Source organism: Scyliorhinus canicula, chromosome 16 (assembly GCF_902713615.1).
Source record: "Scyliorhinus canicula chromosome 16, sScyCan1.1, whole genome shotgun sequence".
Lineage (NCBI taxonomy): Eukaryota > Metazoa > Chordata > Chondrichthyes > Carcharhiniformes > Scyliorhinidae > Scyliorhinus > Scyliorhinus canicula.
The window spans coordinates 71970530-71984782 of NC_052161.1; the positions used below are offsets into that span (position 1 = coordinate 71970530).

The 14253-nt window shown below is 49.6% G+C and overlaps 1 protein-coding gene across 1 annotated transcript in view; it reads right to left on the minus strand.

Moving 5' to 3' along the window:
* Positions 1–14253, minus strand: part of LOC119979766 (rhotekin-2-like) — a 61585-nt gene that overhangs the window by 21146 nt on the left and 26186 nt on the right. Inside the window, exons 2-5 of the mRNA XM_038822398.1 lie at positions 12024–12223; positions 11008–11066; positions 8508–8561; positions 8308–8425 (exon numbers count right to left, since the gene is read on the minus strand). Coding sequence (XP_038678326.1) covers positions 8308–8425; positions 8508–8561; positions 11008–11066; positions 12024–12223 — 431 coding nt within the window. The remainder of the gene's footprint in view (positions 1–8307; positions 8426–8507; positions 8562–11007; positions 11067–12023; positions 12224–14253) is intronic.

Consider the following 14253-nt stretch of genomic DNA (forward strand, 5'->3'; position numbering starts at 1 on the left):
ACTTATTAATTACGGATACAAATCGAACTTGCTGGAAAAATAGCAGCATGCTATTAACGCACACAAATTGGCCAGCTCATCCAGGAGACTAAACGATATGTCACGAGGTACACACCGCCAGAACTTGGGCAATCTACGGTGTTCTGCCATTTGCTTCACACAAACTGTGCCTATCTTTAGCCTCCCTGTTATTTTGAGGAACCTGCTGGAAGTGCACACTAATTATCCATTAAACATGCCACAGAATATTAAGTCGAGTAAGTAACAGTATATAAGCACCTTTTCAATGTGATAATTGTTAATGGCTGCCAATCAGAAACATTAAAAAAAATAAAAAAAATATTTTTATTCAGAAAAGTTTTTCAAATAAAACACTATCGTAATCATTTTCAAACAACAATGCCAATATTTCAACTCCCCATCCCCCAAAACCAGACCCAAAAACAATCCCCCCGATCCCGCTCCCCCTAACATCTGATGATGGCCAACTCCCTGGAGTGGGAAATGAGCAGCTGCCACCTCCGAGAGAACCCTTTCGTCGACCCTCTCAGGAGATACTTAATCTGTAAGATCTCCAGCAGGTCACTTAACCACACTGTGGCGCTGGGTGGGCCCAAAAACTTCCATCCAAACAGCAATCACCTGGGGGCTATGAGTGAGGCGATTGCAGCTCCGGTAAATCTGAAACCCCCCAAAAGGTAGCCACTCGGTGTACCCGAACAGGCACCGCAGTGCGACGGCTAGAAGATTTTCACAGTAACTTCATTGCAGTGTTAATGTAAGCCTACCCACACACATACATAGATACATAGAAGAAAGGAGCAGGAGGAGGCATTTTACCCCTTCAAGCCTGCTCCGCCATTCATCACGATCATGACTGATCATCCAACTCAATAGCCTAATCCTGCTTTCTCCCCATAGCCTTTGATCCCAATCTCCCCAACTGTTATATCCAGCCGCCTCTTGAATATATTCAAAGTTTTAGCATCAACTACTTCCTGTGGTATTGAATTCCACTCTGTGAAGAAATGTCTCCTGTGACAATAATAAAGATTATTGTTAGACTGAATTATTCCTTCCTCGCCATTAAGGTCAGGATCATGCCCATGGCAGTTAAATACAACATTCCAACAGCTGTATTTAAGTCACAGAATAGCAGGAGGCCATTCAGCCCTATTCAGTCTGTTCTGCCATTCAATAGGATCATGGCAGATCAGTATTTTAACTCTATTGATCTGCTGTGGTTCCATATTCCTTAATATTATTACCTAACAAAAATCTCTCAATCGCAGTTTTGAAACTGTCAATTAGTCCTCAATCTCTGCAGCAGTTTGTGGGAAGATGTTCCAGATTCCCACTTTGCAAGAAATGCTTTCTGGAAAACCCTAGCTGTAAGTTTAAGGTTATGTCCCCCTCGTTCTGGATTCTCCCACCAAAATAAACAGTTTGCCTTATCTACCTGCACAAAATTCTTTAATCATCTTAAACGCCGCACTTAAAGACCCCCTTGAACTTTTAAACTTGAGGGATCACGAGCCTAATCGATTAAACCTGTCCTTGTAAACGAATGCCATTATCATTCTGGTAAATATGCACTGCATCGACCCCTTCTCACCGGCTCAGCAGACCCTTCTTACGGGCAATTAGGAATGGGTAATGGGGGACTTCCGGTTGCGGCTATGCGGAGCTAAGCCGCACGTTCGGCAGCTCCTGCTATTTAGGAACTTTTGGGCCGATTTGAGGGCCCCAAACGGCGCTGTTTTAACGCATCCCGGTGGGGGAAGGTGTCTGGGGGAGCTTTCCACACAATGTATGGTGCTCACCCGGAGTGGGACGAAGGAAGAAGCTGCAGCAGCTCCCCCAAAAAAAACGTGGGATGAAGAACAAAATGGCGGCTGGCGGGACACCCGAGGACTGGTGGAAGTGGGCGCAGGAGCAGCAGGCCTCTCTCCTGCCTTGTTTTGCGGAGCTGAAGGCTGAGTTGCTGGACTCCATGAATGCAACTACAAACAAGCTGCTTGGGACCCAGGCGGCCCAGGAGGTGTCTATTCGGGGGTTGCAGCAGCAGGCCGCTGAGAGGGAGGAGGAGGCCGTGGTCCTCGTGGGGAAAGTGGAGTTGCACGAGGCACTTCATAAAAAGTGGCAAGACCGCTTGGAGGAGCTGGACGTTCGCACAAGGCGAAAGAATTTGAGGATTAGAATCCTGGGCCTGGCGGAGGGGCTGGAGGAGTCGGACCTCCCGGTGTATGTGACTACGATGCTGAACTCGTTGATGGGAGCGGGGTCCTTCCATCTGCCCCTGGAGCTTGAGGGAGCTCACAGAGTGATGGCCAGGAGGCCCAAGGCAAATGAGCCCCCGAGGGCGGTGCTGGTGCGGTTCCATCGATTCAGTGACCGGGAGTGTGTGCTGCGCTGGGCCAAGAAAGAGAGGAGCAGTAAATGGGAGAATTCGGTAGTGAGGATCTACCAGGACTGGAATGCGGAGGTGGCTAAGCGGCAGGCCAGGTTCAACCGGATGAAGGCGGTGCTTCATGCCAAGCAGGTCAGGTTTGGAATGTTGCAGCCTGCGTGCCTGTGGGTGACATACAAGGACCGGCACCATTACTTCGAGTCCCCGGAGGAGGCGTGGGCCTTTGTACAGGCGGAGAAGCTGGACTCGAACTAGGGTCTGGGGACATACTATGGCCGTTGCTGTTTTCGCTGTTGCTGTTTTTTCAACTTTTTTAACTTCGACATGTGTGTTATGTATGCTGGTTTTTTCTTTTTGCTCTGTTTACGGGTGGGTTTGTCTGTTGGGTATGGTTGTGGGTTAGGTGGGGAATGTTGGGGGTTTGTGTTTTATATGTTCTCTTCTGTACGGGGCTGGGGGTTGGGCTTAAACTGGATGTTGGGGAACTGCGTTAGAAGGGTGGGGTGTGGCAGTGTGAAAGCGCGGGCTTTCCTCTGGTTTCCCGCGCTGCGGGGCAGGGGGGGTGGAGTTGGCGGTGGGGGCAGGGCCTCTACTGGTCTTCTTTCCCACGCTGAAGCGGTGCCAAGGAGGTGTGGCAAGAGGGGGATGACCCCATGCCGGGAGGGGATGGGCGTTGGCGGGAGCTGCCGGGGTCAGCAGAAGTCAGCTGACTCAAGGAAGTACTATGGAGGGTGCGTTGCGGCTAGGAGGGGTCCTAGCCTGCGGGGGGGGGGGATACCAGGTTGCTGCTGGAATGACCAGGAAGGAGCTGGTGAGGGCCAGGAGGGGAAGAGGAGAGGCATTATCGCCATGGGGAACGGGTCGGGCGGGGTGTGCTGGCCTGGGGCAAACATTTGATAAGCTATGGCTAGCCGGCAGGGGAGGGGGGCGGGTTGCCCTCTGATCCGGCTGATTACCTGGAACGTGAGGGGGCTGAATGGGCCGATTAAGAGAACCAGGGTATTTTCTCATCTGAGGGGGCTGAAGGTGGACGTGGCTATGCTCCAGGAGACCCACCTGAAGGTGGCGGACCGGTTTGTCTGAGGAAGGGGTGGGTGGGGCAGGTTTATCACTCAGGATTGGACGCGAAGAACCGGGGGGGTGGCGATTCTGGTGGGGAAGAGGGTGGTGTTCGAGGCGGCTGAGGTGGTATCGGACAAGGAGGGCAGATATATCATGGTGAAGGGTAGGCTGCAGGGAGAGAAGGTGGTGCTGGTGAATGTATATGCCCCGAATTGGGATGATGCGGGCTTCATGAGGCGCTTGTTGGGCCGCATCCCGGACCTGGAGGCAGGGGGCCTGATCATGGGGGGAGACTTTAACACAGTGCTGGATCCCACACTGGACCGGTCCAGTGCAAGGACAGGTAGGAGACCGGCGGCGGCCAAAGTACTGAGGGGATACATGGACCAGATGGGAGGGGTGGATCCCTGGAGGTTTGGGAGACCAAGAGCGAGGGAGTATTCCTTTTTCTCTCATGTCCATAGGGTTTATTCCCGGATAGATTTTTTTGTCCTGAGCAGGGGATTGATTCCGAGGGTGCAGGATGCCGAGTATTCGGCCATAGCGATTTCGGACCATGCTCTGCACTGGGTTGATCTGGAGATGGGGGAGGCGCGGGACCAGCGCCCGCTCTGGCGCCTGGATGTGGGGATGCTGGCGGATGAGGAGGTGTGTAGGAGGGTTCGGAGAAGCATTGAGGGGTATCTGGATACCAATGATTCAGGGGAGGTCCGGGTGGGGATGGTCTGGGAGGCTCTGAAAGCAGTGATGTGGGGGGAGCTGATCTCCATCCGGGCCCACAGGGAAAGTAGGGAGAGGAAGGAGAGGGAGAGACTGGTGGGGGAGCTCCTGGATGTGGACAGGAGATATGCGGAGGCACCAGAGGAAGGGTTGCTGGGGGAACAGCGCAGTTTGCAGGCCAAATTTGACTTGCTGACCACCAGAAAGGCGGAGACACAGTGGAGGAGGGCGCAGGGCGCAGTATACGAGTATGGGGAGAAGGCGAGCAGGATGTTGGCGCATCAGCTCCGTAGGCGGGATGCGGCTAGGGAAATTGGTGGAGTGAAGAATGGGGGTGGAAATGTAGTGCAGAAGGGGACAGAAATAAACGGGGTCTTTAGGGACTTTTACGAGGAACTGTACCGGTCGGAACCTCCGATGGGGAGAGAGGGGATGGAGAGCTTCATGAACAGGCTATGTTTCCCAAGGGTTCAAGAGGGGCTGGTAGAGGGGCTGGGGCGCCGATAGAGCTGGAGGAGCTAGTCAGGGGGATTGGACAAATGCAGTCAGGTAAGGCCCCGGGGACGGACGGGTTCCGGTGGAATTTTACAAAAAGTATGCGGACCTGGTGGGCCCCCTGCTGGTATGAACCTTCAACGAGGCATGGGAGGGGGGGGCTTTGCCCCCGACGATGTCGCAGGCACTGATCTCTTTGATCCTAAAGCGGGATAAGGACCCCTTGCAGTGTGGATCATTCAGGCCTATCTCGCTCCTCAATGTAGACGCTAAGTTGCTGGCGAAGATCCTGGCCACCAGGATAGAGGATTGTGTGCCAGAGGTGATCCACGAAGATCAGACAGGATTTGTCAAGGGGCGGCAGCTCAACACGAATGTGTGGAGACTGCTAAATGTTATCATGATGCCGGCAGTGGAGGGGGAGGCGGAGATAGTGGTGGCGCTGGACGCAGAGAAAGCGTTTGATAGAGTTGAGTGGGGGTACCTGTGGGAGGTGCTGGAGCAGTTTGGATTTGGGGAGTGATTCATCAAATGGGTGAGGCTGCTCTACGCGGCTCCGATGGCGAGTGTAGTTACAAATGGAAGGAGATCGGAGTACTTTAGGCTCTATCGTGGGACCAGGCAGGGGTGCCCCCTGTCCCCCTTGCTCTTTGCACTGGCGATTGAACCTCTGGCTATGGCGTTGAGGGAGTCAGGGAGATGGAGGGGTTTGGTGCGGGGTGGGGAGGAACATCGTGTATCGCTGTATGCGGACGACCTGCTGTTGTATGTGGCGGACCCAGAGGGGGGAATGCCGGGGGTGATGGAGCTGTTAGCGGAATTTGGGGGCTTTTCGGGCTATAAGCTAAGTTTAGGAAAGAGCGAGGTTTTTGTGGTGCACCCGGGAGATCAAGAGGAGGGAATTGGGAGGCTCCCTTTTAGGAGGGCAGTGAAGAGTTTCAGGTACCTGGGGGTGCAGGTGGCCAGGAGTTGGAGGACTCTCCATAAGCTTAACTTCACCAGACTAGTGGAGCAGATGGAGGAGGAATTCAAAAGGTGGGACATGGTGCCGTGTCGCTGGCGGGTAGAGTGCAGTCCGTCAAAATGACGGTTCTCCCGAGGTTCTTGTTCCTCTTCCGGTGCTTGCCCAAGTGGGTGATGGAGATGGAGGGGGAGGGGGCAGCATGGAAACGGATGGAGAGAGCGTCCTGTGGGGATACGAGCCTGGGGGCCCTGGTAACGGCGCCGTGGCCGCTCCCTCACGAGGTATACCACGAGTCCGGTGGTGGCGGCTACCCTCAAGATTTGGGGGCAGTGGAGGTGACATAGGGGAGAAGTGGGGGGCTCCATTGAGGGGGAACCATAGGTTCGTCCCGGGGAACATGGATGGGGGATTTCAGGGTTGGTACAGAGCGGGCATCAGACAGCTGAGGGACCTGTTTATCGACGGGAGGTTTGCGAGCCTGGGGGAGTTGGAGGAGAAATTTGGGCTCCCACCGGGAAACATGTTCAGGTATCTCCAGTTAAAGGCATTTGCTAGACGGCAGGTGGAGGGATTCCTTGCGCTTCCCGCGAGGGGGGTGAGGGACAGGGTGCTTTCAGGGGTCTGGAGAGGGGAAGATAGCCGATATCTACAAGGTTATGCAGGAGGTGGAAGATGCATTAGTAGAGGAGCTGAAAACTAAGTGGGGGGGGGGTGAACTGGGGGAACAGATCGAAGACGGGACATGGGCTGATGCCCTGGAGGTGGTTAATTCTTCCTCCTCGTGTGCGCGGCTTAGCCTCATTCAATTCAAGGTGCTGCACAGGGCCCACATGACTGGGTCGAGGATGAGTAGATTCTTTGGGGGTGAGGATAGGTGTGTCAGGTGCTCGGGGAGTCCAACGAACCATGCCCATATGTTCTGGGCATGCCCGGCACTGGAGGAGTTCTGGAAGGGGGTGGCGAGGACGGTGTCAAGGGTGGTGGGATCCAGGGTCAAGCCAGGATGGGGACTTGCGATTTTTGGGGTTGGGGTGGAGCCGGGAGTGCAGGAGGCGAAAGAGGCCGGTGTGCTGGCCTTTGCGTCCCTAGTAGCCCGGCGAAGGATTTTGCTACAATGGAAGGATGCGAGGCCCCCGAGTGTGGAGACCTGGATCAATGACATGGCAGGTTTTATTAGACTAGAGAAGGTTAAATTCGCCCTAAGAGGATCAGTAGAAGGGTTCTTCAGGCGGTGGCAACCTTTCCTCGACTTTCTGGCTCAACAATAGGGTACTGGGACAGTAGCAGCAGCAAGCCGGGGGGGGGGGGGGGGGGGGGGGGGGGGGGGGGGGGAGAGATGAGGACTATGTTTGTTTAGTTTATTTAAATTTGATTTATTTAATTTTAATTTATGGTTAAGTTCTCTTGTTGGGGTTGGGGGACGGGGGGATGGGATACATGTGTTGATATGGTTTGGGGGGGTGTTACGGTTGTTATGGGGTAGTTTGTTGCATATTATTATTTGTTGTTATATTTTTTAATATTTTCTGTAAAAAATTCCAATAAAAATTATTTTATTAAAACAAAAGGAATGGGTAATGGGCAGCAAGGTGGCACAGTAGCCAGCACTGCTGCCTCACACGCCAAGGAACCGGGTTCAGTCCCGGTCACTGTTCCTGTGGAGTTAGCACTTTCTCCCAGTGTCTGCGTGGGTCGCACCCCCACAATCCTCTTGTGAAAAGATGAGCCGGATACAGTTTAAGGTGGTGCACAGGGTGCATATGACTCGGGCGAGAATGAGTGGGTTCTTTCAGGGGGTAACAGATGAGTGTGAGAGGTAGGGGCGGGGGCCAGCGAATCACTCGCACATGCTTTGGGGTTGTGAAAAATTGGAAAGATTCTGGGCAAGAGTGTTCACGGTCTCAGTCAGGATAGTGGAGGAGGGAGTGGACCCGGACCCTCTGGTGGCGATATTTGGGGTTTCAGAGAAGCCGGAGCTCATGGAGACTGATGTCGTGGCTTTCACCTCTCTGATTGCATGGTGGTGAATTTTACTGGAGTGGCGGTTGGCATCGCCACCGGGGGTAGCGGCATGGTTGGGTGACCTGTACGACTTTCTGCATTTAGAGAAGGTAAAGTATGAGTTAAGGGGCTCAGCAGAGGAGTTTGAGAAAAGGTGGGGAATGTTTGTGACCGTGTTTGAGGTGCTGTTCGTCACGGGGGGTGGGGGAGGGTGAAAATCTGTATCGACTGTATAGTTGATTGTTGGGAAATATATGTTTCCCGGGGTGTTTATTTGTTGTAACCTGCTTTGATACACGTTTGTAATAAAATACATTAAAAAAAAATAATTTGAGGAGGGCAGTGTTGCTCCCCAGTCTCCTGACCAATATTACTCTTCCAACCAGCACCTAGATCTAGCCATTTGTGCGACTGCTGTTTGCGGGTCTTTGCTGTGAGTTAATTGGCTCCCATGTACAACAGTGCCTACACTTTCAATGTACTTCATTGGCACTTTGGGATGTCCTGTGGTCAGGGAAGGTGCGATATAAATGGAGGTCTTCCTTCCTGACAAGTGCAAAAACTAACTAGGAACTAAAAGGACGCATTTTCCTTATCTCTTCTATGACTCATGGATGAAACCGCATGCAAAGCTCGACAACTTCAAAATACTCACAAAATCATCAAATTCTCAAAGCAGATATCAGTGAGAGTCCTATCCACCGTGACCATCTCAGTGTCAAAAATCTGAGTTCCAATCTTCACCAGGCAAAACACGGCAAAACGCTGACCCCCTAACACAAGGAGACAAGGTTAACACCACAAAACAAGGGGTCAAGAGTCAAAAACAAACAACAGCAGTTTCCGAGTACATACTGCCCCGGTTGTTGAAGTGATCAGAATCTTTCCACATTAATGGAATTCGAATATCTGCAAAGACAAAAACATAAATCACGCGTATACAATGGTATAGTACAATAACTATGCAAGTATACAGGTAAGCTTCTAACTTCAATTTTACATATCTGAGGAGCAAAAAACTCCATATGTCTATATATATGTTTCTGGAACATACCTCTTCATTCACCTGAGGAAGGAGCAGTGCTCCGAAAGCTAGTGTTTGAAACAAAGCTGTTGGACTTTAACCTGGTGTTGTAAGACTTCTTACTATGTTTTGTTCACACAGCTGAGGCACTGCAGCAAGTTGACACAGGCAGTATCCATTATAAATGTGAACGTGGGGACTAATGGGGTAAAAGCATGGAGGTGGGGACACCTAGGGGCAGGAGGTGATGTGATAAAACCTTTTGCAGTACAATTGAAGGACCTGGCTTCTACAACAATGGAATAGGACTGGCTTCACCAAGAAGCTGGGATCAAGCCAGGGTCCTTAAATCACAATGGACAACTTTAGTGTTCAGGTTTGTGTGTCTGACTCCCAGCATAATAAAGGAGTTAGATTTTGTTATGTATTCCCAGAATGAGGGTATTTGGAAATAAAAAGACAAAACAAGATTAGTACTGAAGAGTAACACAAGATAATAATAAAAAATAATAATCTTTATTGTCACAAGTAGGCTTACATTAACACTGCAAAGAAGTTATTGTGAAAAGCCCCTAGTCGCCACATTCCGGTGTCTGTTTGGGTACGCAGAGAGAGAATTCAGAAAGTCCAATTCACCGATAAGCAAGTCTTTTGTGACTTGCGGAGAAAACAGGAGCACCCAGAGGAAACCCACGCAGACACAGGGAAAAACATGCAGACTCCGCACAGACAGAGACCCAAGCCGGGAATCGAAGCTGGGACCTTGGGGCTGTGAAGCAACAGTGCTACCCAGCTGATTAGTACTGAAGAGTAACACAAGATTAGTACTGAAGAAAACAGAATTACAGACATGCAAGTCATCACCAAATTCCCGGGGGGGGGGGGGGGGGGGGGGGGGGGGTGGGGGGGTGTATGTGTGTGTGTGAAAGAATTGTACAAAAAGTCAGAACTGAATGGAAGCCGGGTTAGAACAAAGAAAAGTACAGCACAGGAACAGGCCCTTCGGCCCTCCAAGCCTGCGCCGACCATGCTGCATGCTGCCCGTCTAAACTAAAATCTTCTACACTTCCGGGGTCCGTATCCCTCTACCCCCATCCTATTCATGTATTTGTCAAGACGCCCCTTAAACGTCACTATTGTCCCAGCTTCCACCACCTTCTTCGGCAGCGAGTTCCAGGCACCCACTACCCTGTGCAAAAAAAAACTTGTCTTGTACACCTCCTCTAAACCTATGCCCCCTAATTGACCCCTCTAACCTGGGGAAAAGTCTCTGACCATCCACTCTGTCTATGCCCCTCATAATTTTGTAGACCTCTGTCAGGTCGCCTCTCAACCTCCGTCGTTCCAGTGAGAACAAACCAAGTTTATTCAACCTCGCCTCATAGCTAATGCCCTCCATACCAGACAACATCCTAGGAAATCTCTTCTGCACCCTCTCCAAAGCCTCCACATCCTGGTAGTGTGGTAGCCAGAATTGAACACTATATTCCAAGTGTGGCCTAACTAAGGTTCTATACAGCTGCAACGTGACTTGCCAATTTTTATACTCAATGCCCCGGCCAATGAAGGCAAGCATGCCGTGTGCCTTCTTGACTATCTTCTCCACCTGTGTTGCCACTTTCAGTGACCTGTAGACCCGTACACCTAGATCTCTGACTGTCAATAATCTTGAGGGTTCTACCATTCACTGTATATTCCCTTTCTGTATTAGACCTTCCAAAATGCATTACCTCACATTTGTCCGGATTAAACTCCATCTACCATCTCGCCGCCCAAGTCTCCAAACAATCTAAATCCTGCTGTGTCCTCCGACAGTCCTGATCTCCAAGGTTTATGGGGCTGGATGAGGTTACAAAGAATGAATGGCGTATGGCCATGGAGGGATTTGAACAAAAGAATGATAATTTAAAAACTCAGGTGCTGGTGGACCGGATGTCAATGTCGGTCGGCGCATGGAGAGGTAATAGGTGAACGAGCCTTGGTGTGGCTCAGGAAACGGGCCGTCGAGATTTGGACTAGATCAAGATCTTGGAGGGTGGAGCTGGGAGGCCGGCGAGGGGCAGGGGTGGAACTGGCAATATTATGATCGTAGACGTAAACTGCCTTTGAGAGGCTGGTTTAGCTCAGTGGGCTAGACAGCTGGTTTGTGATGCAGAACGAGGCCAGCAGCGCAGGTTCAATTCCCGTACCAGCTTACCCGAACAGGCGCCGGAATGTGGCGACTCGGGGCTTTTCACAGTAACTTCATACTTGTGACAATAAAGGGTTATTATTATTATTTGTAATTGGAGATGGGAAATCAACACAAAGTACATGCATAAATGGTAGTACCAGATATTGCAACTTTTCCAGAGCATGGCGAGTGCTCTTTCATCTGAGTGCCTGACAACCTGTGGAATAAATAACAAACATTAAGCATGGTCTGAAAAATACTGACTCGAAAAGGGTGTTACTAACATACAGGTCACAGAGGCAGCATGTTACATGCATGCAACATATTGCAATCTCTGTATCTATCATTTGTCTGTAATATGCTGCTCTGCAGATAGAATCCCTGTAGTGCAGAAGGAGGCCATTTGGCCCACCGAGTCTGCACCGACCCTTATTACTAGGCCCACTCCCCACCCTATTCCCATAACTGCACCTAACCTGCACATCTTTAGACACTTAAGGGGTAATTTATTATGGCCAATCCACCTGCTCATCTTTGGACGGAAATCGGAGCACCTGGAGGAAACCCACGCAGACAATGGGAGTACGTGCAAACTCCACACAGTCACCCACAAGGCCAGAATTGAACCCGGGTCCCTGGCGATATGAGGCAGCAGTGCAACCGTGCTTTCTAATCCCCACTATTCCAAACAAGTGAATATTGAAGTACAATAATGCCATTACAAAAAAGCCCTTTACAATTCTTCATCAAGAAGAAAGGGTGATTTGTTTCTCTGGCATTAAAGGAGTCAACCCCTACAGGCACATTTTTAAAAGGTTTTCACAAAATAGTACAGTATTCCTTTCTAAAACACCATATGGTACTTTTCGTGGATTTACTACAGGGCTTTCAATGACATCCATTATCAAACTGGAACCTTTATTCTATTTGTACTGTATGGGATAGTGGCGAGTCCGAGTTTGTTCACAAAAGTCCAATGAAGCTGTGGGACTCTCTGTACTGTGTAAAAATATTCATCAGGATCGGGCTCGGGCTACAGGGAGACTGTTCTTATGGTTTCTTTATTATGATGGAGCTGTAAACAATCGATAAAGTAAGCTGAAGAGACAACAATCAAGCAGCTAAATGGAAAAGCAAGAGAAATACATCCTACAAGGTTCTAGTTGCAGCCTACCTGGGTGCCTCTTTGGGCAAGGTGTGCTCCTCTCTGTGCCTCTGTAACTCGGCCACATAGTGGAGGATGCGAGCATTACAGGTGAGCAGGTTTTTGGCAACGTGCAGGACCTGATCCCGCTGACTGGAGGCAGCAAGAAGTTTGCAGATCCCTTCCCGCATCCGAGTCTCAAAGTCGATTTTTCCCTGGATATCAGAGTCCTAAGAGTCAATAGAGGCATAGGAGGAGGTCATTCAGTTCATCAGGTGCATGCTGGTTCACTGCAGAGAACCCCAGATAGTTCTATTCCATTACTCTATTCCCCACCTGTTTATTTCTCTTATGTGTCCATCCAATTTCCTTTTGAAATCATTGATTGTCTCCACTTCCACTACCCTCGGAGGCAGAGACTACCATTCACTGTGTAAGAGTTCTTCCACACCTCCACCTCCACCCCCCTCCTCTTGTATATCTTGCCCAAAACCATCAAAATATGTCTCCCTGGTCCATGTACCATCGACTGTGAAGAACAGCTTTTCTTTATCAACTTATCCAAACCGGTCATAATTTACCTCCATCAAATTTCCCCTCAAATCTCCTTTGCTCCAAGGGAAACAACCCCAGCCTCCACAATCTAACCTTGCAGCTCAAATTCCTCAGAAGGCCATAAGATATAGAAGCAGAATTAGGCCATTCGGCCATCGAGTTCACTCCGCCATTCAATCATGGCTGCTATGTTTCTCATCCCCATTCTCCCGCCTTCTTCCCATAACCCCTCATCCCCTTATTAATCAAGAACTTATCTATCTGTCTTAAGCACACTCAGTGACTTGGCCTCCAGTCTTCTGCAGCAATGGGTTCCACAGATTCACCACCCCGGCTGAAGAAATTTCTCCTCATCTCAGTTTTAAAGGATCACCCCTCAGTCCGAGGCTGTGCCCTCTGGTTCTAGTCTCTCCTACAAGTGGAAACATCCTCTCCACGTCCACTCTATCTAGGCCTCTCAGTATTCTGCAAGTTTCAATGAGATCCACCCTCATCCTTCTAAACTCCATTGAGTACAGAGCCAGAGTCCTCAACCGCTCCTCATATGACAAGCCCTTCATTTCAGGGATCATTCTTGCGAACCTCATCCCTGGAATCATTTGGGTGAATCTCCTCTCCACCCTATCTAGGACTTTCACATCCTTTCTAAAGCGTGCTGACCAGAACTAGACGCAATATTCTAGTTGCGGCCTACTATCTGTCTACTATCCTCCAGTCTGTAATGAGAAAGTGGCAGAATGTTAACAAAAGCCCTGTAACTACATAGCGCCTCAAATGCTCCAGGGTGTCCCAAAACTCTTTTCAGGCGGTGAGGTACTTTTTGAAGTGTAATGATTTGTAATATAGGAAACGCAGCAGCCAATTTCAGCACAGCAAGCTACTGGCGATTTCTACGCAGCCCTGGCAGAAATTATATAAACAGTGCATTTTTTATACTGTAAACCTGGCTGCCTGGGAAATGGAGACATGAATGAAACGCAAAATTAAATATAAAATTCTTGCGTCCAGTTTGCGACACCAGACTCCACATTTCAAATCGTCACATTTTGCTGAAGTACAAAATATCCTTGAAACAAAAACCTGCAGCCTGAGGCTTACAAGCAGATGGTCAATCAAGCCTCAACACTGTATTAATCAAAAACCTGGATTTGCCCATTGAGAACAATGGGTTTTAAAAAGGGACAGACCCAGATTAGTAGCTGGATTAAATGTAATATCGCAACACCAGAGACCATTGATAAGGAAGGCAGCAGCAGAGCCACTATTTTTTTTAATTAAAGCCACTTGACTTTCATTTAGAACAGTCCCAAATATTGTGATACTGAAAATGGACAACATTTTGTCATAGCATAGTGTTCATACCTGAGATTGAAAATTCCAACTGTAACCTTCATAATCCATATTCCAACACAGCAAACCTGTTAAAACGCACTCATCAAATATTATCGTTTGTCACCTCAAGGATTGAATTCTCTAACCGCCCCTAGCACCAGGAAAGTAAATGAAGAAGTTGTTGTTGTGAAAGTATATCAAACGCTATTGGATTTCATGTTTTGGTAACGTGCTTCAGATGAGAACTGGAGCTTCATCTGCTCACTCAGGTGGATTCAAGAATGTTTAAGTAGCAAACATCCTGGTGTATCAATAACAGAATCCCAGGCCATCCTGCAAGTACAGAGCCTATACAGAAACATACAAAAGACAA